At 35.0% G+C, this 27,388-nt stretch overlaps 1 protein-coding gene across 3 annotated transcripts in view; it reads left to right on the forward strand.

Moving 5' to 3' along the window:
• Positions 1 to 27,388, forward strand: part of LOC138710172 (DNA-directed RNA polymerase I subunit RPA1-like) — a 79,013-nt gene that overhangs the window by 40,296 nt on the left and 11,329 nt on the right. Inside the window, exons 1-4 of one of the 3 annotated variants that reach the window (XM_069840807.1) lie at positions 15,244 to 15,380; positions 20,088 to 20,260; positions 21,837 to 22,013; positions 26,460 to 26,648. In XM_069840807.1, coding sequence (XP_069696908.1) covers positions 20,098 to 20,260; positions 21,837 to 22,013; positions 26,460 to 26,648 — 529 coding nt within the window. In that variant the 5' untranslated portion in view covers positions 15,244 to 15,380; positions 20,088 to 20,097. Of the gene's footprint in view, positions 1 to 15,243; positions 15,381 to 20,087; positions 20,261 to 21,836; positions 22,014 to 26,459; positions 26,649 to 27,388 lie in introns of those variants that run through there. The other 2 variants (XM_069840808.1, XM_069840809.1) reach the window with 2 other exon arrangements.

The following is a 27,388-nucleotide window of genomic DNA, read 5'->3' on the forward strand; positions in this document are numbered from 1 at the left end:
GCAAAAACATTGATGGTTCTTTGGGTATCGTAACAGAAAAATTGCAGCCTGATACGAAACTGTCCACAAGACTGGATCAGTATAATTTCTAAAGGGGGCCTCACTTCTCCATCACCTGAATGGTTGGCTGCAATAATGGAGTTTGAAATTATTTTTGCATCTTTCCACGGACAACATTTTTCCAAGTGCAACAAGGTGATGGAAACACTAACATCTATTATACAGTCGAAGTTTCCCGAAATCCATTGGAAAATCATTGCTTTGTATGTGAGGACAAGGAGTTTCATCCGCATCAGGCATTTCAACAAAATGCCAAAATGGCAAGTAATTAAGAAGAATGCAGCAGCAAAAAGGAACCTGCAATGGATTTAGTTTCTTCAGCAGCCACGGAGTAGATTTCCAGCTCCAACATCATAACGTAAGTTCTAAGTTACAATTATTTTATTTGTTTAATATGTCTTAAGTAACATATTAAATTAGCAAAACGCCTTATTTGTACGATATGTTTATTTAGTGAAAATCATAAACGCGAGTAACTACGTTTATTGTAAGGTTGCAGAGTAACGTTATGTAATTTAATCTGCCCTAATATTGTTATTACTTTATGTTTTTCTCTTGACTATGATACATTTAATTATTTAAAAATACGCTCTAGCTCACCAATGTAGTTCTTTAAAGCGGGTTAGAGAAATACACATGATAAACAGTACTTACATTTACTAGGTAACGCAAGAGAATGTTTAAACTCGCGCTAGTGTCGTCTGCCTGATGACGTCACAGGGCGCTGACCAATGATAACGCATACTCCCGGAATGGCCTACCTGTAGATATTCTGAGTTCCTTGGAAGATGGCTGCTGAGATAGCAGTCGAAAGCTTGGAGCATTCCAAAATCCTAACTCGGCTGACATCCCGCGAAAACATTAGCGAACCAACGCCGAGAAAGCCTCAAATCATACATGAAAACAGTCAATTTTCCAAAGTAAATGAACCATATGTAGTTTGAAATATATATTAGACTGTGGTAGAACGCTGCAGTCCCGCCATCTAGGCGGGATTGTGTTGCTGCTGTGTGAATGGTTTCAAATCCCGCTGTACTCACAATAATTCGCGTCGGTTTCGCACATAGACAAATAACAGAGCGTACGCAAAACATCTGTACTTGTCTATGCAAAACATCGACGCACAATTCGATTTGTTGCCATCTATTGAGGAGTTATTGAAGGAACGAGGACTTATTGCCTACCACCATCGGTAGATGTCTCTCAGTTCATGTTGTAAACACGAGACGATAAAAGTCACCCTCGGCTCCCTTTATTGCGCATGCGCTATCGGTGAAGAAATTCCGCTTCCGGTGTGACGCTGAGCCCCGTTGTAAGCATAAAAATGTTTTATTTACCGCAGTAATTGTGAACTGGATTTCTTTTACTTTCATTCGAGATTGATGGATTAGTTTTCAAACTTCTGTAATAATGCCTGTGGTATGCAAACATTGCAGTACCATATTTAGTAATCAGTCGAATTTAAACAGGCATTTAAGACATGTACATAAAATAGAGCACGTGAACATGATATCGTATCAGTAATATTATATCTTTCTCTTGTAAAATTTCCAGTTTTGGAATTACAAGGTTTTGATCGCCACCCGACGATGAGCCATTAGTTTCACTGTCATTAATATAACCCAATTTATCATTGTATTCCCGTTCACTGCACTTTCAGTGGGGACAATTTTCTTTATTAAGCATTTATCCATTATCAGTAGTTATATAGCCGTTGCTAATCAATTAACGAGCACACACCTACGACGACGATCATAACAAAAAAAATCAACCTAAAAACGAGTGTTGATAATGGTTAGTTTTAAATTTTGGGTAATTAAGTAGTAATCATCAGCCAGGCCATCTTCCCGTAATAGAGATCCAGGATAGATACATTACCAAGTATATACATATATTTTAATAATTGTGTAGAAACAAACCATCGACAGGTCGCATCGGCCAGGCCATCATCTTACTACAACGGAGATCCAGGGTGTAAAGTGGATACTGGATGACAAGTTAATCATACATATACAAACGAAATTTAATAAAAGAAAATACATATGATAACGAAGGTGCCCTGGACCTCTATTGCGAGAATATGGAGGCCTGGCTGATTATTACTACATAATTACCATACACTGTTAATTAACTGTTAGCTCTGTGTTATTTCCGCTTGGTAAGACTTAGGACCATTACTGTTCGTTCCCAATAGTTCATAGATTTGAACTGAACTACAAAAATGTGGATCATGGATAGAGAAATGGAGCCACTCTGTTGCATGTGTGAAGATTCACCGATCTCAAATTCAGGAAAGATAGCGGCATTGTGAATTGCTTTACTAACATGTTCGACAGCTGACCTCCTCTATCAGTGATTTAGATGGATAAAAACATTTAGGGCCTACAGGAACTCATAAAGTTAGTGGTATGTTTCCTAATTTACCATGATATTTAAAATGCTATTGTTCTAAGGGTGTCCCGATTTGTTCTTTAGGATGGTTCCTTGTCCATTTTGTTACTCAACTGTGGAATAATAAATAATAATGAATATAGGTCTATACCGGTAATAATAAAAAAAAAATATCTTCTTTTTTCCGAGATGTTCCAGTCGAACCAAACCACTACTCTCTACAGAGTTCAAATAATAATCTTTGGCCTATAACCTACTTCATCTTTCAAACAAATTAATTCAATTTTTAGCTAAACTAGTGCTGAAGTAGTTCCCCGCTTATATACATGTTGCATATACGAATCTGTGACAGGTTAGATTTGGTTAGTTTAGGGTTTTGTTACGCCATGCATATATTTGTCTATGATGCATATACGATCAACTGTATCTACATAAAAAGAAACCCTTATAAATTCAACAATTTTCACTTCCGAAATCACCAGAACTACTTCAGCGCTAGTTTCGCCGCTTTATTTACATAGGAATATATCTTCGAATTGTTAACAAGGTTGAGATCACTCTTAATTTTACTGGATGTGATGCCCCTGGTTTTATAAATTTGGACACAAAGTGTCTTGCAGCCCCTCTGAAGTTGGCACTTACGTTTGGTGATATTTATTTGCATATCGAGATTCGTAAGTTGGTTTACAGTTGAAATATCCAGAACTACCTCAGCGCTAGTTCTTGCCGCCCCTCTGAAGTTGTAGATGGAATATTGTGTTAGCCAAGTTTAATATCAATACTACCACCAGAAATTAACTCTTAATACATATAGCCTATCAAGACTTATGAGGAAATATTCTGGAATACAATTATACGAAAATAACGTTTGACTTGGATAACAGGAGCTGGAGTAATAATTGTGAAATCTATCAATGCACTATTATTATAATTACGTAACTTGTATCACCGAAATGTAAATAATATATGATCGTGACGAAGGTGAATCTAGAATGCGGTGAATAAAACAATTTTTATGTTTACAACGAGGCCCGGCATCACACCGGAAGCGGAAATACTACACCGATGGCGCATGCGCAAAAAGAGAGCCGAGGGTGACTTTTATCGTCTCGTGTTGTAAACAGAGTCCGTGGATATACAGAGTAGCGCAATCACCGAGTCGGCCGCCATTGTTAGTCCTTTTCAACACGCTACGGATAGGAATATTTGAAGTAAAACTCAGATATTTTTAATTTGAAGGGCAAAAACGTCTAAAGGATCTTCTCACATTATAGAACATTATTATCAGTCAACATACTAATGTATAAAAACTTCATTTAATAATTATTACAGCATAAATACGCATTTAAGTGTTCAATATACTCCTTCATAAACATCACAGCAGCATGAACTTAATAAATTACAAGTAACAAATGGAAACAACAATTTTGCAAATAAAATAACAATAAATCTAAACATTTCCAACTGCATTCCTCGTGCAAACTCTCCGGCTTCCGCATATAAGGGCACACTATACTGAAATTTCTCGAAGTTTATTAGTTTTAAGAGTTCACAACAGTGAAACCAATAACTACCATACTTACGAAGCTAGATTCACCACATTTTGATCACTGGTATATCTGCTTATTAGTGACAAGTGTACAAAATTGCATCCGCCTATGATACGTGGTTTGCATTTTATTAATTATTTTATTAAAATATTGAACCGCTTTATATAAAAAGTCGCACTACAATTGACATTATTCTTAAGTGATTTTCACTTACATGGCTCCTTACATACATGGAATCAAAGCTTACTATAAGGTTTTGTTGTAAAATTAATAAGTAAATTGCTAGAATTTTTTAGTTAATGAAAAAAAATTAATAGTCATAAAAATTCCTAGTAATTTACCCATTCGCTGTACAGAAAATTCCAATAGTAATGTTTGTTTCTAGGTATATACAGAATCTTATAAGTGAATATCAATGAAAAATAATGTAAATTGTGACGCAAGGGACTTTTTGCATTAAGCAATACACTATATAATTAAGTTATTAATAAAGTGCAAACCACTTATCATAGAGAGAGACGAAAGTTTGTACATGTGTTATTATCAACCAGAATACTAGTGATAAACATTTTGTGAGTTTAGCTTTAAAAGTATGGAAGTTAGTAATTTCATTATAATGTCCCCAAGGATACACTGATGTGAGATTTTGTCATTTTTGGTAAGAAAATCGTTTCTTTGTTTTTATCTTTAAAAATTCATTTATGGTCTAAAGATGCCCTCTGCCAATTTTCATGATCATACGACCGGTCTATCAGCTGTTTAGGGTCACATTTTTAAAAGGCTGCGAGCTCTGTTAATTTAAATTCTCCGTCCACGACCCCCACTGTGAATTCTGCGACCATTTTGGAAATTACGCTATATTTCATACATTATTTATTATATTAGATTTCCGATTGAGCCAGTGTAGCTTCTTGACTTCTCGAAATATTTCTTCATAGAATCCAACAGGTGTTAGACCTACGTACTTCAAAGGCTGCTTTCCTTTAAAAGATATTCAGTTACAAAGGAGAGCACAACTCTTATCTAAAGGAAAATTCCACTTGTTGCTAGTAGCCATAACAACGTGTTTTCCATGCTTGGTTTTTGTTTGTGATACAAGAAATATTTGCAAGTTTCTAACAGTTTTATTGTTAGTGTTATAATAGTGTCTATAGTCCATAGTGATTTGTAAATAATATTGATCTATTATAGTGTTTTCATAAGATTACATAATTTTTAGTCATCTTTATTTACTAGTGTAGGTTAGGTGTGCACAGCGTGGTAGCGTATATAAGGATAAGTTCTATATATAATATGATAGTTCTACATGTTTCAAAATGCCTAGAAAATAAAAAAGACAGAGACCTGGTTAATTATTATTATCCCAAACTTTTGAAGTCAATTTTCTCCTTTTTAATTTTCTGTAAATTTTGCATTGCTAAAAATGCTACTCTTTCTACAGATTCTGTACTACATGCATGATTTTTTTGTAGAGGTTTTTGAATATGTTCTTAACAAAACTTACTATCAGTATTATACCTAACACTCATTTTTTTTTTTTTTTTTGTTCTTGTTGTTTAGTCAATTGTCCGAAGACAGATTTGAACCCCATAAGTACCACCAATAAGGCATCACTCATGAGAAAACTAGGCCAGGAGATAATGGGGTAGGGTGGCAAGTTTCTTTCCCCCTCCAATGCATACTTCGCCGATTAGCTACATATTCCACTAATCACACTTCAGATACTTACAAACAATTGTCTTCCTCTGACACATATCGTCAAGTGAGATGTACTGCCTGATTATATCTATATGCATATCAGCCAGAAGAGGTATTTTTTAATATTAAGTTTTTTATGCTCGAGTTGAATTTTTCTGTTTTTTACACTTTTAGTGCATTAAATATGTTTAATTATTTTTTAGTAAAATAAAGAGGAAAATTGTATAGTAAGTTTCGTTTCTGAAGGTCTGACACGTATGTAGACAAAAATTGTGGCCAAAATAGTAGCAATTTTTGGAAACCTAAATTTGCACAATTTAAAATTACAAATTAAAAGTACAAAATTTCATAGATCTACTTAGAACAGTTTAGAAAATTGAAATTTCACATCAGTCTAACCTTAATAGGGTTTCTAGTTTCCACGGTCTTTGTATTTTCTAATCTAGCCAAACAGTACAATCTTGTCTCAAGAACAAATTCAGAACTTCACAAATACATTTTGTCATTCTTGCAAATAGCAAATAGGATCAAATTCAGAAATGCTTGATTTGAAAGGGAGAAGATGGTAAAAATGTGACACTGATACTAATTGGTACGTGACTTTCATTTGTTTTATGTAGAAATATCATTGCTGAATCAACTTAAATTCTAGATTAGTTTTATAAAAATATTTTGGGGCCCAAATTTTGAAAAAATAAATATCAAAATACAGTCATTCATTAATTTCACAATGTATGCTCGCTTAGGTAGCGGATCGTTCCTTTTTATATTTATAGTCACTTCTTTCCTTTTTCCTTATTTCTTTCACCTTGTCACAGAGAAAACAAATGTGCGCTTTTTTCAGTTCTCTGTGAACAGTTCTGAACACAGTAGCATTGCATTTTTTCATGTTTAAATTACATTCTTTCCCTATGCAACTGTATACTGCATAGCGCGCGCTGGACAAACAATGGCGGATTTGTCGGCATTTGCCGGCTCAAACGATTGCTGTACTCTGGATATCCACGGACTCTGGTTGTAAACTGCAGTTGTAAACACAGTCCGTAGATATCCACGGACTCTGGTTGTAAATAACTCAATACAAGTTGCATCCCCCTGGTTTCGCATTCGCTACCGCTCCCGCGTCGGTGTGCGCAGTAGCTCATAGGGTATTACCAAAGAGTTTGTAATACTTACTAGAGACACATACCCGTGAGTGGCAGGCAAGAAAAATGTCACAAATTGAATCGGCTAGCATCCGCCATTAAAGGGAGTGTTTGCGGCGCAAAATTCGAAAACAGTACCACAATACATTGATGTAGCCTGGTGATAGACACTGTTTTAAACATCTTTTACAAAGGATGAGTCGTGATGAAATAAACATGAATGGCAGAGGAGCGCTATATTTATTAAAGTATTATAATGGTTCATCTTTGGCGATATTCTAAAAAATAAATTAAATCACCCATATGCACTCGGGATAAGTATGTGAAATAGTGAATAATGGCAATGTCAGCATTAATTTTCAGTATTACTAGTATTGTTTTAAGGACATAATAATGGATATTTACTGTAATATTTCAAGTGATCTATATTTCAGTCCTTTCATGCAAAGGAAGAGGAAGGTATATGGTGCTTAGAAAATATTTAGTGGTGAAATATGAGCTCATAAAAATTCTGGAAACAGATTTAAAATATAATGAGAATAAATTTTATCATAAAACAATCTATTCATTGTGTAGTTGATGACCACCAAGTTAGAGGTCAGTACAGACTTTTTAATACAATTAGTAGCGGTAATAGTAGGCCTAAAAGTAGTGGTAATAGTAGGCCTAGTAGTAGTGGTAATAGTAGGCCTAGTATTAGTGGTAATAGTAGGCCTAGTTTTTGTGGTAATGGTAGGCCTAGTAGTAGTGGTAATAATAGGCCTAGTAGTAGTGGTAATAGTAGGCCTAGTAGTAGTGGTAATAGTAGGCCTAGTACTAGTGGTAATAGTAGGCCTAGTACTAGTGGTAATAGTAGGCCTGGTAGTAGTGGTAATAGTAGGCCTGGTAGTAATGGTAACAGTAGGTGCAGTAGTAGTAGGTCTAGTTTTTGTGGTAATAGTAGGCCTAGTAGTAATGGCAATAGTAAGCCTAGTAGTGGTAATAGTAGACCTAGTAGTAGTGGCAATAATAGACCTAGTAGTAGTGCTAATAGTAGGCCTAGTATTAGTGGTAATGGTAGGCCTAGTAGTAGTGGTAATAATAGGCCTAGTTTTGGTGGTATTAGTAGGCCTAGTAGTAGTGAGATCTAGTTAGTAGTAGTGGTAATAGTAGGCCTAGTAGTAGTAGTAGTAGTAGTAGTAGTAGTAGTCATAGTAGACCTAGTAGTAGTGGTAATAATAGGCCTAGTTTTGGTGGTATTAGTAGGCCTAGTAGTAGTGAGATCTAGTTAGTAGTAGTGGTAATAGTAGGCCTAGTAGTAGTGGTAGTAGTAGTAGTAGTAGTAGTCATAGTAGACCTAGTAGTAGTGGTAATAATAGGCCTAACTAGGCCATCAGCTATGTTTTCACTAATTTCTTTGCATTTAATACAACCAAAAACTTGGAGTACATACTGTACATTACGGAAATTACATTATTAATTCATTTATTGTGAAACAAAACAGTTTTAGACAGATATAGTCTGAGGATTTTCTTATGCACTCTGCTATTATAATCCACTGTAATATGATGGCACCTAACCGTTACAGACATTGTTGAAACCAACCTTGTAAACCTGATTAATTTGTTTCTGGAAAAACTTTATCCAAGAAATATTCCGACATTCTGTAAACACATTCAAAGGAGGAACTGCATTTGGAACATTCTTTGAAATATTAAGATATGCATGCTTTCCTGAGCATCCTACAATAGTAGCTATGTTCGAACAATTATTTGCGGCGCAGTATTTCACCATTTTCTTATTATTTCCCTTCAAGTGTACTTATATTTATTCGCACTCCTCAATAAGCACGAACTGCTCGCACTCCCGGCGAAGCATCAACTCCCTTTAATGGCGGCCGAACAGCGGTTCAATTTTGTACGCGAAACTAGCGCCGTTGGTGTCTCTAGTTATATATTACAAACTCTTTGGGTATTACGAACGCAGGAGCAGTAGCGCCACGGTTCCGGGCTGCAGGACTCCACTGGCCTTGGTCGAGTAATATTTATGGTATATTTTAAAATCTGCACGCATGGATAAATGGATAAATATTTATTTATCCATGCTGGAGGTTTTTATTCGGATTCTGCTGTTTTTTTTCGAGGGAATTTTAGCGGCTTTTCATTCTTCTGCGTTGGCGACGCTGCTCAGGATTTAATCGGAAGCAGTGTTGCCAAGTCAGCGGTTTTGTAGCTAAATCTGGTATTTTCAGGACTATGGTCAGCTACAGAATTTTACCTCCAGCGGCTAGCTATTTATTTGGCGTTCTTTGATGATTCCGGCGAAAGGAGAGGATATTTTTAAGTTTTTTTTTTCTGTAAAGATGTTATATTGTTTTTATATTGCGGACAACAACATTAGTTAATCATAAACCAGAGATTAATATGGTATTATCACAATTTTTCATTGTGCAAGTATAAAATATCAATGTTTTATGATAACTCGATTTCGTACAACCATGTCCATTTCCTGCCTCATCCATTGTTGTACAAATAATGGTATGCTACATTCGTAAACTTTTAGTTTAATCATGTAGGCATAGTTTTTGTAAATAAATTGATATTTTTAATCATAAAGCGTAGATAATGAACTAATTACTTTCATTTATGATAACTTAAGCCCGGTTCAGACGGTGTGTGTTTCTGTGATGGATTCCAAGGTGGTTGCGCGGATGGGTCGCCTGCGTGGTCACTCACCGGAAGTAATGCACTCTCGTGGCTCCGTGGATGGCTAGCTTGCTGGATTTCGAGGATAAGTTCCTTGCTATTTTTCCTGCGTGCTTCTGTGCTGGTTCAGTGTCACCAAAATAGTTGTTCTCCAACTAAATCTTTTTTTTTATGTATTTCTTAGTTTCTAAGGATAGAATAATCAAATATAGAACTTTAGTTGTTTTAAACTTCTTGTTTAATTGCTTTGTTGCAACATTTACTATTGTTAATGTAGAATTTTAGTTGTTTTCCACTTATGGTTAGTTTCTTATTTATCATGAATGTTACCTAGACTGTTCTGGGACCTTGGGAGCGAGAAAACAACAGTGTGGATCAACCTCGGGAAGGTTGCAGAAGCTACTATTTTAAGGGGAGAGGATGAAAAGTTACTAAATTAAAAAAAAATTCTTTAAAATACCCTGTGATATGTGTGCATCGTCATTTTTAAACTTCCTGCATTATGGATTTTTAAATCATTCGCCCACTTTTATTGTTGTTTCCGGTAAATTAAATTTTCAAAAAATTGTTTTTTTTTTCTTTAAAATACCCTTTGATATGTGTGGAATACATTGCATAACATTTTGTGGGTATTTGTGCCCTTATCGGATGTTGAGACGCCATTTTTAAACTTCCTGCGCTATGGATTTTTAAATCACACGCCCGCGTTTATTGGTTTCCAGTAACTTCATTTTTTTTTTTTTTTGCTACATTGCCAGACAAAATGAATATAAGTTCTGAACTATTAAAGATACATGCATGATATTTAGAACACACATTCTTTAGACTATTAGGAAACTTTTCTCTGTAACAGAATTTTGTTAATTAATTTCATTTTAAAAATACGTGCGTTTGTTTGCAAGAAAGGAAATCAGAAAATTGTTATTAAATTTTAATTGTTTATTTTACCAACGTAGGGACTAATATCAAAATTCTGTTACAGACAGTTTGTAGAACATACTTTAGCAAATACATTGCAAAAACTGTTTGAATCTATCTTTGAAAACGGTTTAGATATATCGGTTTTAGTACAATCCTGCATTGGGTATATTTTTTTTTTCAAAATATTTTTAATTGGTTGAGTTGCCACAGCTATGAGCTCTCTACATACAAAAAATTAATAATTTACACCAAATAGGAAAAAGAGTTTTGAAAAATACCATCCTCTCCCCTTAAGAGAGCAAGTCGAAAATTTTGATTATGAATTCCCACGGTTGGACCAAAACCAAGTTAGAACTTTAATTGAGGCGTACAGAGAAGAAACATGTTTATATGCTATACAAACAGCATTGTTAAGACATCTTGGCCCGTATTTCTACACAGTAACCATTTTCGGCTCCACATTCTACTCTTTTTAATTTGATCCGTCTCCTCAGCGTTCAAAGCTACCAAACAGCAAAGGCTGCTAAACGTCTTCTTCGTACAGCTTCACATACAGCTTCCATATTTGATGTTTACAAATCGTACTGCGCCAGCATCTTCAACTTCCAAACTGGCCAAAGAGTTTGTAATACTCGTTGCTTACGGGATTACACAAGCTGGCGCATAGCACGATCGAGAGTAGGTCTCTGTGAGTCATGACAATTTCTGCCGCTAGGTTCGCCTCTCTGCCCTATGAAATGATGAATGGTACCATTACAAAGCATTGTGCATCGTGAAAATAGTTCGATTAATTGTGCATTACTGATTGAGTACGAATATTATAAATATGCCAAGCATATTACAGTGTTATTTGAAGTTTGTTCTTCTAATTAATACCATAAAGTAATGAAAGAATATAGCCTAGGCCTATACGTGATTTTATACTACCGGTATTGATGTTGATCGTGGTAAATTAATCCAATTTCACAGTGTTGTCTTTTGTATTGTGGTTCATAACAATTATAATAGTATGTGCGTGGAAATGTTTTTAAAATAATAAATTCTAGCTCATGATTTTAACTGGTCGTTTCAATGAGAGGTTATATTGGAAAGATGATCACAAATGGATAATTTACTGCAAGATTACAAGAACTGAATATAAGTGAGTGTTCCGTTGAAAGTGAAAGTGAAAATTTCGTTTTACAAGAGCTAAGTAGGCGTACACGCACTAAAATACTACAGCGTTTACTATTACTATGCTCAATATATTAATCAGTAGGCCTATAGAAATGTTTTCATCACTGCAAGAAAAAATCGCGCAATAATTATACTTCTCAGTTATTGTGACGTCCGTATTTTTTTTAAAAAGAGAGGGAAACGTTAGGCCTTCTTGCAAATGCGTAATTATGAATTCAAGGAAATTAGTTGCAATATCTTATTTAATAACAATATTAATAATATTAGGTGAAAAGGGTAGGCTATAGTGCGTATATGTAAGATGTCAAGTTAATTTATTTCCGGAAATGTTTAGTGTATGAACTGAAGTACAGAACAGACAGTCCCTCAGTTTATATGTAATATGTTTTAATATCAAGAATGACAGCCTTTTATTGTAATATAATTGAGGAGTAGAAGTTTGCAAATTACGTCTATTGTCCATAAAATATTGTACGAAGCATTTAATAAGCAATGGTGAGTCCTTTAAATGTCCCAAATGTCAATGTCTTTTAAGTGTTCTGCTATGAATATATAGGGCAGAACAGCGCTCCGAGCGGTGGAATTGGCATTACGGGGGAACCACTTCAGACTCGTTTTTCAAGCTCTATGCGCCAGCTTGTATAATCTCGTAAGCAACGGTAATACTTCAAACTCTTTGGATCCAGCATGCAAGGCAGCTCGCTCCGTATGAACGAAAACCATCACCGCAGCACCACGGAACCCAGCACCGTAGCCACCACGGCACCCAGCCTGCTAGCCACCTTGGAATCCATCACAGAAACAGGCACCGTCTGAACCAGGCTTTAGAAACTAAGAAATACATAAAAAAAAGATTTTGTTGGAAAACAACTATTTTGGTAACACTGAACCAGCACAGAAGCACGCAGGAAAAATAGCAAGGAACCTAACCTCGAAATCCAGCAAGCTAGCCATCCGCGGAGCCACCAGAGCGCATTACTTCCGGTGAGTGACCACGCAGGCGACCCATCCGCGCAGCCACCTTGGAATCCATCACAGAAACACGCACCGTCTGAACCGGGCTTAGACCAAAGACGTTGTAGTTATATATCTAGACACACAATTGGCGCTGGTGTCGTGTACAAATTTGAAACCTCTCGCGCAGGTTCGCGCGACGCCATGTTTGGGGAGCACGAATGATTGTTTCTATAAAGCATTCGGAGTTTAGAAAATACAATTGAGTATATAGGCGTTTTCTTAGTGGATTTCCTCCTTCACTGTAATATAGCTAAACTTATTTACGTATTTTCTAACGTATAATATAAAATAACAGAAGTAAATCTAAATATTGTAACTAAGCATTGTTTTAAATACAAACGCCTTATATTGCTCATAAATAGACATTAGTTTATTTCTATTTCCTATGACCGAATACATGGAATATTTTTACTTATGTTATTTTATATACGTTAGAAAATACGTAAATAATTTATTTAAATTAAGTTACAAAGAGAGGGATGTCCGCTAAAAATGTCTATAATTATACCCAATGGTATTTTCCAAACACCTAACGCACTGTAATAATAATCCTCAGTGTTTTGAGAATCAGAGGCGATATGACTCTTCAACTGCAGACATCGATTGCAATTCCCTTATTCTTACATCATTCTCAATGACACAATATTGTCAAAATGTGATTGTGTTCATTGCTGGCTTAGTTGTTAAATAATTAAGAAAAATATGGTGTAATAAATCTAAAGACTCAATTTATGGTACGTAGCCTACCAGCAGTAAACAAAATGTCTTTTATTTTTTTAACGAAAGAATAATGGGAGTCTTGTCATCCAGTCATCTGAGATTATAGAAATATGCCGCTTAAGTGAAAGAGCGATTATACAGATGTTGACAGTTCAATGGCATATTACCACCCACTCTTACATCGTGTGAAAACAATGTGCTCCAGAAGTAGAACACTTGTACAATATTTCTACACTTATAGGAACATATTTTAGAAAATGGATCCCAGATTCCTCCCGAGAATCATATTTTAAACTTATTAAACTGACCATAAAAGTACATCAAGATCTACTGACGTAGCTCAGTGGACTAAGGACTGTCGGTCTGGAGTCGCGCTTGGTCACGGGTTCGATACCCGCTGATTTCCTGGTTGGGTTTTTTCTTATATCCCCAACCGTAAGGTGAATATCAGGTAATCTGTGGCGGATCCTTGGCCTCGTCTCGCCAAATATCATCTCGCTATCATCAATTCCATCGATGCTAAATAATCTAGTAGTTGGTACAGCATCATTAAATAACCAAATAAAAGAAAGTACTACATAAAGAGCAGATGTTAGCACACAGCTTAAGGTTACCAGTACAACATGACTTTACATAAAAATGTTGTAAGACAATATTTAACGGAGTCAATAATAATAATAATAATAATAATAATAATAATAATAATAACAATAAATCAATAGGCAAGATGTTCTGTACACTAGGCATGAGTTCTATTACCGTATATGACTAATTGACTAATTCATGCATGTGACGTTTATTTCATACTACAGCTGTGATAATGAGGTATTGCACGGTAGACCTACTTAAATTTCAAACTAAAACATTAGGTACATGTTTCTATTTTACAGGTGTAGGTCTATGTTATATGATATGGAAGCGAAATTGTTCATTTCTCGTCCACATCAAAGTAACGTCTTATACAGGCAGTGTTTTGTTAATAATAGTTAATACTAATAATTTTCTTTTCATCTGAACTATTACTACAATATGCATTTGTATTTCTGTTGTCAAATAACTATACAACATCTTTAGTTTCGGTATCAAATTGTTACAGTTTTCTTTCGTTTCATGTCAAACTAACGGTAACTAAGCTTGATTAATTCTTTAACGTGGTCGCTTTAAATGTTAATAAGATTTTTTTTTCATTTATCCATTCAGATTGATTTATTAGAGACACCAAACATATATATTAAACATTCAGCATTGTATAGTGCAGCCGTCTGCTAGCCGGCGCTTCTCCCAAAGCATGGCGGCGGACGCAAGCTTCAATTTGTCCCTACTCTAAACTTCTGCGCAGCCTCGGCTGTAGGGGCTCGGCTTAGACAGACATTCTTAAAACCAGACTCACTGTTGGCAGACACGTCTCCAGCTCAGTGTGAAATCAGATTTTGAACTGGCGTGATTGTGAATGTGATTGTTTCCGAAGTGTCCAGTACAATATTATTCTTGACCTACTTCATTCAATTTTGAGGAAATATGCCGCGTAAAACACCACACGTACAAAAGTTTAGAGATGTGAAAAAAAATAAAAAAAAATAAAGAATAATGTGTTGAAAGATTGAGTGGAAGAAGTTGCCAGTGATAGTTCGAAAGCTCGATGATTTAAGGTGATATTGAATGCAAAATATTCAGATTTTGCCTAAGAAGTGATAAACACTTTCCATAATTTAATCTATATTTTTATATAATTCTCCAGTTCCTAAAGCTGTATAGTTTGTATTTTAAATATGGAAGTGATGTATTAAGAAAAATCTGTAGTTTTTCAAGTACAGTTTAGCGGTTTTTTTAAGCTTGTGCAGCGGTAAATGGAATTCTGGGTTGGCAACACTGATCGGAAGATTCGAGTCGAAACAAGTATTAGCAGGGCACGTAAACACGTGTGTATTTGGTGTGTAATATATCAAATTGTAGTTATGCTATGTATATTTTAGATACGAAAGTATGTGGTAACTTCTCCATGTTACTCTTCTTACGAGGTCGAGTTTACAGAAATTTAAGTCTTTATTTTATAAGTAGTTATTGTGTCCATTGAAAATCTAACCTAATGTTGCATGTCAAAAGTTCTGCTGCATTGAAAATATTTTATCTTAACCAGGCGTTTAATATGAAGTTATAAATTTGAAGGTGAATATTAAAAGATAAACGTATCATTTTGAATATCCGAGTACTTTTGAAGGAACACCCAGAATAGGGAGTTAAAAAATTGAATAGGTCTTATATGTGTACCTTCCAAAGAGTTATACCACTATTTTGTTTAAAAAGTGTCGCCGTGATTTTCTTTTAATTTGATTGGTTATAGTTGTCATTTGTTCTAGAATTTTCGTTAATTTTGAATGGATAATGACGTTATCAGTTGTTCTTGGTTGTTTGACGTGAGTGGTGTTATGTTGTGTCTGATGGCTAAAGCTATTGAAAGTTTGTCATTTTATGATTTTCTTTCGCTTTGATTGGTTATAGTTGTAATTTATTCTAGAATTTTCACTAATTTTTAATGGATAATGATGTTGTCAGTTGTTCCTGGTTGTTTCACGTGAGTGATGTTACATTGTAGATTTGTCTGCATTTGTCGAATGCGCATCATCATGCTTACGAAAAGGCACTTTTCAGTGCCAATGATTTATTTTGTGTGCACAAGGTTGGAACTTTGAAGTAAGAGGGAAAGGAAGGAATCCGTGTTCTGAAATTATTTATTAAATTTTGTGTCGATTTTGGTTTAGTTCTTTCGCTGGTGATTAAGGATTGTGTTGAATGTTGAGGAGAAAACTGTTTTTTCTGTGGTTTAAAGAAATTACTTACTGAATTTTCTGTAGATGTTAAGGTGTAATAAGTGTTCGAAGAGAATTTCATTTAGTGTAAAGACGTGGTTTATTTATGCAAAGTTGACTGTACGACAAAGTGTTGGTTTAGTTTTTTGTTAGATTGCCTTAAAGCCTGCGTCATTTATATTGGAAGTGAAGTGGTTGTCGATGAAGACGTCAATGAGAATTGAATTTTATTTGATAAGGTGATAAATTATTATGTTTTTTTTTGTGTGTTTTTGTGATTTTTGGGGGTAAAGTGCGGATGAAAACTACCAGAAAAGTACTACCAACTACGACGTTCGAATGCCACGAAACGCCAAAAAAAATCAAAGGCGAAAAATTAAATATATTTTCATTTTTTGGAGGGCATCTTGGTGTTTGTAAGTATTACTCCTGATCACATGTATATAACAGATTGGCCATCCCCATGTTAAAAACGGTAACATAAAGAAGAGAACAACCACCAAGATCGATGAGTAACGACCGCTAGATAGAAGTATAGTTGCTCCATGCAATTCAAATGAGAGTCTTCTTTTACTGTCGTTAAATGGCAGCATAGTGAAAGTTGTTGCCTTCAAAGCCCGTAAGAGTGATCAATCTGTTATGTGATCTGGGGTAATACATCAACTATTCACACTAATTTAACTTCATTGTAGAACTCATCACAAATTTGTAACAGTTTTCTATGCTATTTCCAACAACGAATGATAGGCCTACCGTCATTCGTTTATCCGAAAATCTTTACAGTAATTTTAAATTTGGATACTTGGCTTTTCTATAGCACGCAACACTGAAACTTCCAACTTGCATTTTTCTAAGTTCTACAGTGCGGAAATCTGTGACAGATTAGGTTAGTGTTTTCATATGCCTTCCATATACGAATCTGTGCCAGGTTAGCTTTGGTTATTTTAGGTTTTTTTAATATGCTTTACATATACGAATCTGCAACAGGTTAGGTTTGGTTAATTTAGGCTTTTGTATGCTTTCCATATACTAAGTGAAGTGAAATATGCATTTCGCGTTCATTTTGAAGTATTCTACCTTTTTATTTCACATGTTAAATAATCATTTTTAAGTTATGGAATGACACACAACCAAATAGATCACATCTTGATAGATAAACAAAAACATACTAGTATAGTAGACATTCGAACTTTCAGGGGGGCAGACTGTAATTCTGACCATTATTTGGTGATTGGAGGATTAAGAGAAAGACTATCAGTAGCCAAGCGAGTAGAGCTACAAGCTAATATTAGCAGACTCAATATTCTGAAATTAAAGGACGAGGAAAGTAAGCAACATTATCAGGTCGAAATTTCAAATAGGTTTGCCGTATTAGCAACATCCGACGGAGATGAGGAAGAGTTAGATGTCAATAACGTGTGGGAGAATATCCGAGATAATATCAAAATTGCAGCTGAGCAGAGCATAGGTTATCATGAAACTAAGAAAAGGAAACCATGGTTTGATGATTGTTCCATTGTAGTAGATAGAAGGAAACAGGCAAAATTGAAATTCTTACAGGACCCAATTGAGGAGAATAGAGATAATTATTTCAATGAAAGACGGGAAGCAAGTCGTACACTTAGGAATAAAAAGAGAGATTACTTGAAGGAAAAACTGAATGAGGTAGAAACAAACAGTAAGAATAAAAACATTCGAGATTTATATAAGGGTATAAAGGAATTTAAAAATGGATATCAGGCAAGGGTAAACGTGATCAAGGATGAGAATGGTGACTTGCTTGCAGACAGTCCTGAATAGATGGAAAAACTATTTTGGACAATTACCAAATATACATAGGCCAAATAGAAATGATCGGGACGAAATTCAAATACAAACTGCTGAGCCATTTATACCCGAACCCACACTTTCTGAAGTCAAAATTGCGATAGAAAATCTGAAAAAGTACAAGTCTCCAGATATTGATCAAATTCCAGCAGAATTACTACAAGAGGGTGGAAGGGCATTATCTAGCGAAATTTATAAGCTTGTACTTGCAATTTGGGAAAAGGAAATTGTACCAGACCAATGGAAGGAGTCCATAATCGTACCTATTTTTAAGAAAGGGGACAAGACTAACTGTAATAACTTTCGAGGAATATCACTTTTGTTGGCATCCTATAAAATTTTGTCGAATATCCTTTTGAGAAGATTAACTCTATATGTAGATGAAATTATTGGGGATCATCAATGTGGTTTTAGGCGTAATAGATCAACTATTGATCAGATTTTTTGTATTCGACAGATATTGGAGAAAAAATGGGAGTATAAGGGTACAGTACACCAGTTATTCATAGATTTCAAAAAGGCATATGACTCGGTTAAGAGGGAAGTTTTATATAATATTCTTGTTGAATTTGATATTCCCAAGAAACTAGTTCGATTAATTAAAATGTGTCTTAGTGAAACGTACAGCAGAGTCTGTATAGGTCAGTTTCTGTCTGATGCTTTTCCAATTCACTGCGGGCTAAAGCAAGGAGATGCACTATCGCCTTTACTTTTTAACGTTGTTCTAGAATATGCCATTAGGAAAGTTCAGGATAACAGAGAGGGTTTGGAATTGAATGGGTTACATCAGCTTCTTGTCTATGCGGATGACGTGAATATGTTAGGAGAAAATCCACAAACGATTAGGGAAAACATGGAAATTCTACTTGAAGCAAGTAAAGCGATAGGTTTGGAAGTAAATTCCGAAAAGACTAAGTATATGATTATGTCTCATGATCAGAATATTGTACGAAATGGAACTATAAAAATTGGAGATATATCCTTCGAAGAGGTGGAAAAACTGAAATATCTTGGAGCAACAGTAACAAATATAAATGACACTCGGGAGGAAAAGGAAATTAAACACAGAATAAATATGGGAAATGCCTCTTACTATTTGGTTGGGAAGCTTATGTCATCTAATCTGCTGTCAAAAAATCTGAAAGTTAGAATTTATAACACAGTTATATTACCGGTTGTTCTGTATGGATGTGAAACTTGGAGTCTGACTTTGTGGGAGGAACAGAGATGAAGGGTGTTTGAGAATAAGGTTCTTAGGAAAATATTTGGGGCTAAGAGGGATTAAGTTACAGGAGAATGGAGAAAGTTACACAACACAGAACTGCACGCATTGGTATTCTTCACCTGACATTATTAGGAACATTAAATCCAGACATTTGCGATGGGCAGGGCATGTAGCACTTATGGGCGAATCCAGAAATGCATATAGAGTGTTAGTTGGGAGCTGGAGGGAATAAGACCTTTGGGGAGGCCGAAACGCAGATGGGAGGATAATATTAAAATAGATTTGAGGGAGGTGGGATATGATGGTAGGGACTGGATTAATCTTGCTCAGGATAGGGACCTATGGTGGGCTTATGTGAGGGCGGCAATGAACCACCAGGTTCCTTAAAAGCTATAAGTAAGTAAGTTGTGGACACTGATCAATTATTTCCGTTTTTAGTCATTTCCTAATGGAATGTTTTCAAGTCAGCAGACGTCCTGTATGATTTTTTCACATTCCAAACTATCTTCCCTCTGAAAATTAGACCATTTTTTCACTTTTTTTGTAAAAAAATCCTTCAGTGTCACGTGCTATAGAAAACCCGGATTTTTTTTCCCGCAACTTCCATCATTCATTGTTTATTTAAGAAAATGTAGCCTTTGAAATAAGCTATTACTAACTGCAAGGAGTTATAGAAATTTTAATCCGAAAGTAAATTGGCTGCTATGGACAAACAATTTATGAACAGTATTGCTGATAAGGATTTTCTGTCAAACCTTGTTGAACGATCTACAACAGGAGCTCGAAGAGGAACACGAAAGACAGTTATGCATTCTATCTTAAAATTTTGGAATGTATAAAGAAGAAAACTAACATTTTCATTGCAGATTTGACACAATGCAAGATCAATCAGTGAAACATCTTACTGTATCTGGACTAACATTTTCTTTCTTCACACTGGAAGAAATTGAGAAACTGAGTGTGTTGAAGATAACAACACCATTGTCATTCAATTCTATTGGTCATCCATTGAAGTGTGGGCTTTATGATCCCGCACTGGGTAAGTATGCACATTAGACTGTTAGGTATGAAACACAGTAAAAGCATGAAATGTGTGTAACTTACAGCCATCAGATTGAGTCGTCTACAGTTTGTAGAGATTTATATTCAAGGGTGCGGTGTAATTACATATTCCAATATAGTACTGGGGCCAGCCCATCGCCTTGTTTTAATTTAATCCTTGGTTCACTTGAAAAATAAAGTTCCATATTCTCCTTGAATATTCACACATGAGACAGTTTCTGTCATTGTTTCATTTAGCTTGACTTTTCAGGAATTTGAAATTGTTGTAAGATTTTATTAATCTGGGTTCTGTTAATTGAGTCATAAGCTTTGTTGGAAGTGCACGAAAATCTGAAATAGATCCATACATCCTTCTCAGAATTTTTCCATTATCATTTTCACTGTGTATAGTTGATTGATTGTTGACCTATTTTTCTTAAATCCTGCTTGTTATTCCCCTAGGATCATCTTAGCATATGATTCGAGTCTCATTCTCAGGATACTCGTAAAAACTTTAGGAACAGGGATGTACCCCTATAGTTGCCACAGTTGAGCTTATCGCCTTTTGGTAGATTGGACGCATTATTTCTCCCAGTCTGTGGTAATTTGTTCTATGTTTCATATTTTAACTACCAAACTATGCAAAATATTCAGGAGGTCTGTTCCTCCATATTTCTGAGGGAATTTCATTATATCCTGAAGCTTTATTATTTTTTAGTGCTGATAACTACTTTCTGTAGTTCTTCTGTGGTAGGCCTAGGTAGTTTCTCTGGATTTTCTACATTTCCTTCTTCTATCTCAATACTATGTGTTATTAGAGGGGCTGCTAAGACACATTCCAGACTAGTATAATTCATAAGCTTTTGAAGTATTCGATCTTTCTGTTTTTGATTTTTTCTTTGTCACCTATCAAATTACTTGCCTTTACTTTTGCAAAGATTTGCACGTGTTTTAAATTCTTCCTTCGTCATTTTGATTTCTTTAGAGGTTAGTAGGCCTATGTGTTTCTTATTTTAAGATTCTCATTAATTTTTTGTTGTACTCAAAAAGCTGTTAAAATCTACGCAGGTACATTACTTCCTTCCTGTATATTTTTATATAATTTTGTTTACTTGTTCCAAATTTCAAAGCAACAATTGAATACCCCCCCCCCCTGAATAAGGTTATATGACTCATTGTTTCCCTACGTACTTATACCCCTATTCCAGTGTGGAGGTATTCAATTATGATATATGATCTGTGGAACACAATACAGTTGCTTAAAATTAAAAATAAGAACTATATTCCACTTTTCTTGGCAACTCAGTGCATATTCAGATGCAATTTTAGGTGACCCAGTTTCAATACGTAGTGAAGAAGTGAAGATTTAAGTTTTTTCCATAGGGACCGGATGTGTTTTGTTTTTATCTTGGTTACAATATGTGGAAGAGTGTAATATATAATACAATAAAATTCACTTGTATTCGTTTTCTAGACTTAATAAAATGTTCTCAGATCTTATAGATAGTCTAGTAGTGGGGTTGCCACTTAACAAGCATTATTAACATAAGAAATGCATTTTTTTTATGTTGCAGGGCCTGTAAGTGATAGCAGCGATCCGTGCACGACTTGTTCGAACAATGTGTACAAATGTCCTGGTCACATTGGACATATAGAACTACCTCTTCCAGTAATTAATTCATTGTTTCATAAAGTAATCTATAATATTCTCAAGTTGGCATGCTTGAATTGCCATAACTTCCGAATTAAAGGTGAGTAATGGACTTGGAGTCTTGTCTTCTTTCTTAGTAATCTCGAATTCAGACATTATTCTCTAGGAGGGGAGAATGAGTAAATTCGCGGAGGGAAGGGAGAAACTATGCTTTATAAAGCAAAATATATCTAATGGCTCTATTAAAAAATTTACATAAACTCAGAACAACAAAACTTTCACTAGTGTTTTAAATGTATATGTACAACATGCTGTTAAAACCATATATATAAATTAATCATTCAACAGTAAGTTAACATGGGTGCACCCATTTGAAATATATTTCTGAAAAAGCTCGTAAAAGATTCTCCCTTCTGAAAAGACTAGCAGGAAAGAAATGGGGATGCTCTAGGAGTACTTTGAACACTATATACAAAATGTTTATAAAGCCAGTGCTGATGTACTGTGGAGAAATTTTAATTACTTCACTTTTCATAAACGAAATAGAATATGTTCAAAAGCAAGCTTTCAGGCTCATTACTGGGGGAATCAAGACAACTCCAATAGATTCTGTGAGATTCCTCACTAATATTGACAGCATCAAAATGACAATAGAAGAAAAACCACTGATTCAATATGAAAAATTTAATCAGATTACCATAAAACAATTGGCATTCATACAGTCCTCTCTGTAGATTAAAAACTCAAAGTTTCATATCCATGCTTCAAGAATTAAAACAGAAAATCAACATCCCAAATTTAAAAGAAAACTTACAAATTAAACCAAATCCTTTAACTCTATTAAATATAGAGTATGAGCTAAATTTAACAGAAGAAGTACTGAAATCAGAAGTAAACACTGAAATAATGAAATAATTGTCTTTAGAGACAATTAATATTAGGTACCCTCCACAAAACTGGCTTCATTTATACACCAACGGATCCTTGATCTCCAGAGAACAAAGTGCAGGTGCAGGTGTTACATGCTGTCTCTTCTCACTTTATAGATGTCTTGGGTATGGAGCAACAAGTTTTGATGGAGAAACATTGCAATAAGTGAAAGTCTCAGGAATCTTCTATGCCACATCAATAAATTAAAAATTGCAGTTACATTGTCAGATTCCAAAGCAGTTATTCTATCAATAGTCTCTAGACACACATCTTAATTTCAAACAGCAATTGAATTCTTTTCTGTAGTTTTTGAAGTTGTTGGATCATTTTGTGACATTCTTTAATTTGGATTGACATCATTTTATATGAATTTATTGCTTATAATGCTGCTTTAGAATCAGAGAGAATGACAGCATTTTGAAATTTATTGATTCTGTATAGTAGGTGTTGGAGTGAGATATGAATAGCCATTATTTCCGCATCAAAATTTGTTGTATGATGTCCTGCTGGCTGATAAAATGAGAATAACGCACACGTAATTCCTGATCCTGAGTTGTTATCGATAGTAGACCCATCTGTGTAGATATGTAACCATTCTTCTGGTGGGTATCTATTGTTCACAGCTTCTAATGCCAGCGCTTTTAGTACAGGTTTGGAAGTTTCAGATTTTGTAACTGGTTCTTCTAAATCTAGTTGAATGTTAATTGGTTCGAAGGTTAGAGGGTTTTCTCTGCTTAAAATGTTTTCTTTAGATTTAGGGAGATTCAATTCTGTTTTTATTTCCGTGACTTTGGACAGGAAACTTGTTTGTGTTTTCAACTTTGTTGGTTGTAACAGTCTTTTTTCCCATTTTGTTGTTGTTAACCGTAGCATTTTTTCATGGTGTGTTAGTGCCTGCTCCTCTAGAGTGAGATATATTGGAGGGTTCTGGGTTAGGGCTTGCATTGCCGTGATTGGGGTTGATTTTGCTGCACCAGTTATTAGTTGCAGGGCCTGATTTTGGTATACTTCTAGTCGATTCAGGTTGAAATTATTTGCTGTAATTAATACCTCCGCATTGTAGAGAAGTATTGGCTTGATGAATGTTTTGTACATGATGTTCAAAGTCTGCCGATTACTACCCCACTTTGCTCCAGCTAATCTCTTTAAAATTGGAAGTCTTTTTGTTGATTTGTTTACTACTGCTTCAATATGATTTCTCCAAGATAATTTTGCAATGGATATGTGCACATTGTAGAATTGCTGGATATGAAACTGCTGACTTTCTTGCCAAAAAAGGATCCAATTTAATTCAGAATACAAATACAAGCCTACATTTTATATCCATCAAAAGACTAATTAAAAATAAATATGAAATCAAGCAAAACCAAGCACTATGTACCAAAGCCAAAGATAAAAAATGGAGCATTTTAATAAAAAAACCAGAAATTATTCCAGAAATCCCACATAAATCTGCAGTAGCAAAATTCAGACTGCTTACAGAATACGATTATTTGGCCAAACACTTGAATAAAATAGGAATTTACACAAATCCAAAGTGCCCTCTATGCAACAAAGAAGAAGCTATGACTGAAGATCATCTACAAACCTGTGAAGTTCTACCTGATGGATCCACCACAGAGAAATATTGGAGAGCAAGAACGCTAATGGCTTCGTTGCCAAAGCCCGGCATTACATAACAACAACAACAACATAATTTGAAACAGCAGAAATAACTAAAATGCTCTCTCATTTAATATCACTCAATAAAAGAATTGTATTCCAATGGATACCATCCCATTGTGGAATCCTGGGAAACGAGAATGCGGATGCTTTAGCAAAGGAGGGCAGCACTGCTACTTACAGACCTGTTACTAAATCTACGTATTACTCTGTGAAGAGATTTATTAATTCTACATACTTAGTCCACACCTGTGGAGTAATGGTCAGCGCATCTGGCTGCGAAACCAGGTGGCCCAGGTTCGAATCCTAGTCAGGGCAAGTTACCTGGTTGAGGTTTTTTTCGGGGTTTTCCCTCAATCCAATACGAGCAAATGCTGGGTAACTTTCGGTGTTGGACCCTGGACTCATTTCACCGGCATTATCACCTTCATTTCATTCATACACTAAATAACCTAGATGTTGATACAGCGTCGTAAAATAACCCAATAAAATAAAATAAATCTACATACTTAGACTTCAACAAACAAAATTTGGTAACACAATCTCAAGGGAAAAAATGGAACTCTCTGCATCATAATCCACAGTTAATTCCCGATTTACCACGCAAATCGTCTGTAGCTGTATTTAGATTGGCAACAGGCCATGACTGTTTGGCCAAGCACCTGCATAGATTTGGAATATATCAGTCCCCTAACTGCCCATTGTGCAATTTCAAATCAAGAAATGGATTCGGAACACCTCAAAATCTGTGCTTCAGTGGCTGACCATGACAATATCTTTGAAAAATATTGGAGTGCAAGAGGGCAAATGACTTTATTGTCAAACGCCTGGCATTAGAAAACATCAGCAACATAAATTAATCAATCTTGTTTTGAGAGGATCAGTATATTTCAATATGTACCGGAAATGTAGACTATTTTTAGTAGTAGATTAGCTTACATGTAGCTCTAATATATTCAGTTAAATACAATGACTTACTATGTACAGGGTTGGTCACAATCTTTGCTTAGGGATCAAAAGTAAAAACAAATCCATATAAAACACATGGCTATTATAACTTTTTAAAATTATTAAATTTTACACATATTCTGCATCAATAATTTGCCTCCCAGTTAGCAACCAATCTTATGTGGATTATCAAAGAAGAAGGTGCATCACCGTTTTTGAGAGAACGTGGTAACACTCTTGATCTTCTTTAAAAACGAATTGCAAACTAAGTTATAATAGCCAAATGTGTTTATATGATTTTGCTTTTACATTGGATCCCTAGGCAAAGTTTATGAACTTAACACCATACTTTGCAACAAGCAGGTTTACATAGGTCTGTGCGTGAAAGTGTTCAAGTATGGACTTCAGATTTGTACTTTTTCATTTATCTTAGAACTGTTATTTTCATGCTTCCCTACTGTGCTTTGAAGGTAATGATTTGGATGTTGTAAAATATACTTAAGTTATAAGAATAATCAAAAGAACACATGTATTATTGTTGCTACTACTACTGCTGCTGCTGCTAACCACCATCACCACCGCCAACGCCACCACTGCTGTAGCTATTATTGTTAATACTGCTACTTCTCCTGCTGCTACTAATGACCACCCCGCTACTGTTTGTGCTGCTAATACTACAGCTACTGCTAACCATGAAGGCTTTTTTTCTGTAAAATAGACAATATTGTGTCAGAGTACTTTATCTTGACTTTGTATTATATGAACGATACACGAAGTATTTTTTTTTTTTGACAAATAATAGTCTGTTTTTCAGGTACGAAAAAAAAAAAAAGATAGTATTTGACTTCAGTTCATTACAATTATCTCCGAAAGTGAAAATTGATATTTCTTGGATACAGGATCATTTCCCTTTGGTCACTTATTGAATTTATCTTCATAGTAATACTGATAATTATGATTTTTTATATTGCTACGTAACTACATAAACAATTAATTTATTTTCCAGGAGTTTCTAAGCATCTTTTCGTAAGAAAGTTAAGACTTCTTGATGATGGTCTTATCACTGAAGCCCAGGAAGTGGAAGAAGTCATTGCAGATCTACTTTCATCTTCAAATCCAACAAATGTAGTGAATGAAGCTACTACAGTTCTGGTGGAAGAAAGATTGCAAGAGTACTATAGCAGAATGAAGAAAAGTTAGTTGTCCTTCATTTAAATTTACTTTCATAAATGATTTGTTCATAGTACACTTATTTATAAAATTTAAAATCTCTGTAACTTTATTCATGGAGGGGAAAGAGGAATCTGTAATGAAGCCCAGTGAGACCACAGTCTACTATATACAGTCACGAAGCTTGGGATGATTTTTTGCAATTCTCGCAATAGTTGCTAGCCGCTTGGAGCGCTGTGAGTACCAGGAACAATAGACTGTACCACAGCCATCATGATCTAATACAGGCCGTAAGGCAGACCATGTAACTCTCTTAACCCGATCACGAAGGGGGGCGTTTCAACCATATAAATTAGTTGGAATGCATAAACAGTAACATATGTTTCTCTAAAATGTAGTGTAATTCCATTAATAAAATTTAAAACAATGATTATGAGACACTTCAGATATAATTCACTTGCGAGTTAACATGTAATATTATTTATTGTGTGAAAATTACGTTGTTCGTATGTGTAATACCTGCCTTTATTTCGATTAAATGTCGCGAAATTCTTGTACATTCATTTATGCACGATTCAATAATTTTCAATTGCACCGCACGGATCTTTAGATATGTTGAAATTATAGGTTATGTTTACTGTACCAGTTGCCCCTTTCTGTCTAAATTTAGTGATCTCCAATGCCTTGCCATTCATATGAAAATTATAGGTTATGTTTACTATATTTAACTTATATTCCTAAATTCGCAGTCATACATTATAATTA

Source organism: Periplaneta americana, chromosome 12, assembly GCF_040183065.1.
Source record: "Periplaneta americana isolate PAMFEO1 chromosome 12, P.americana_PAMFEO1_priV1, whole genome shotgun sequence".
Classification (NCBI taxonomy): Eukaryota; Metazoa; Arthropoda; class Insecta; order Blattodea; family Blattidae; genus Periplaneta; species Periplaneta americana.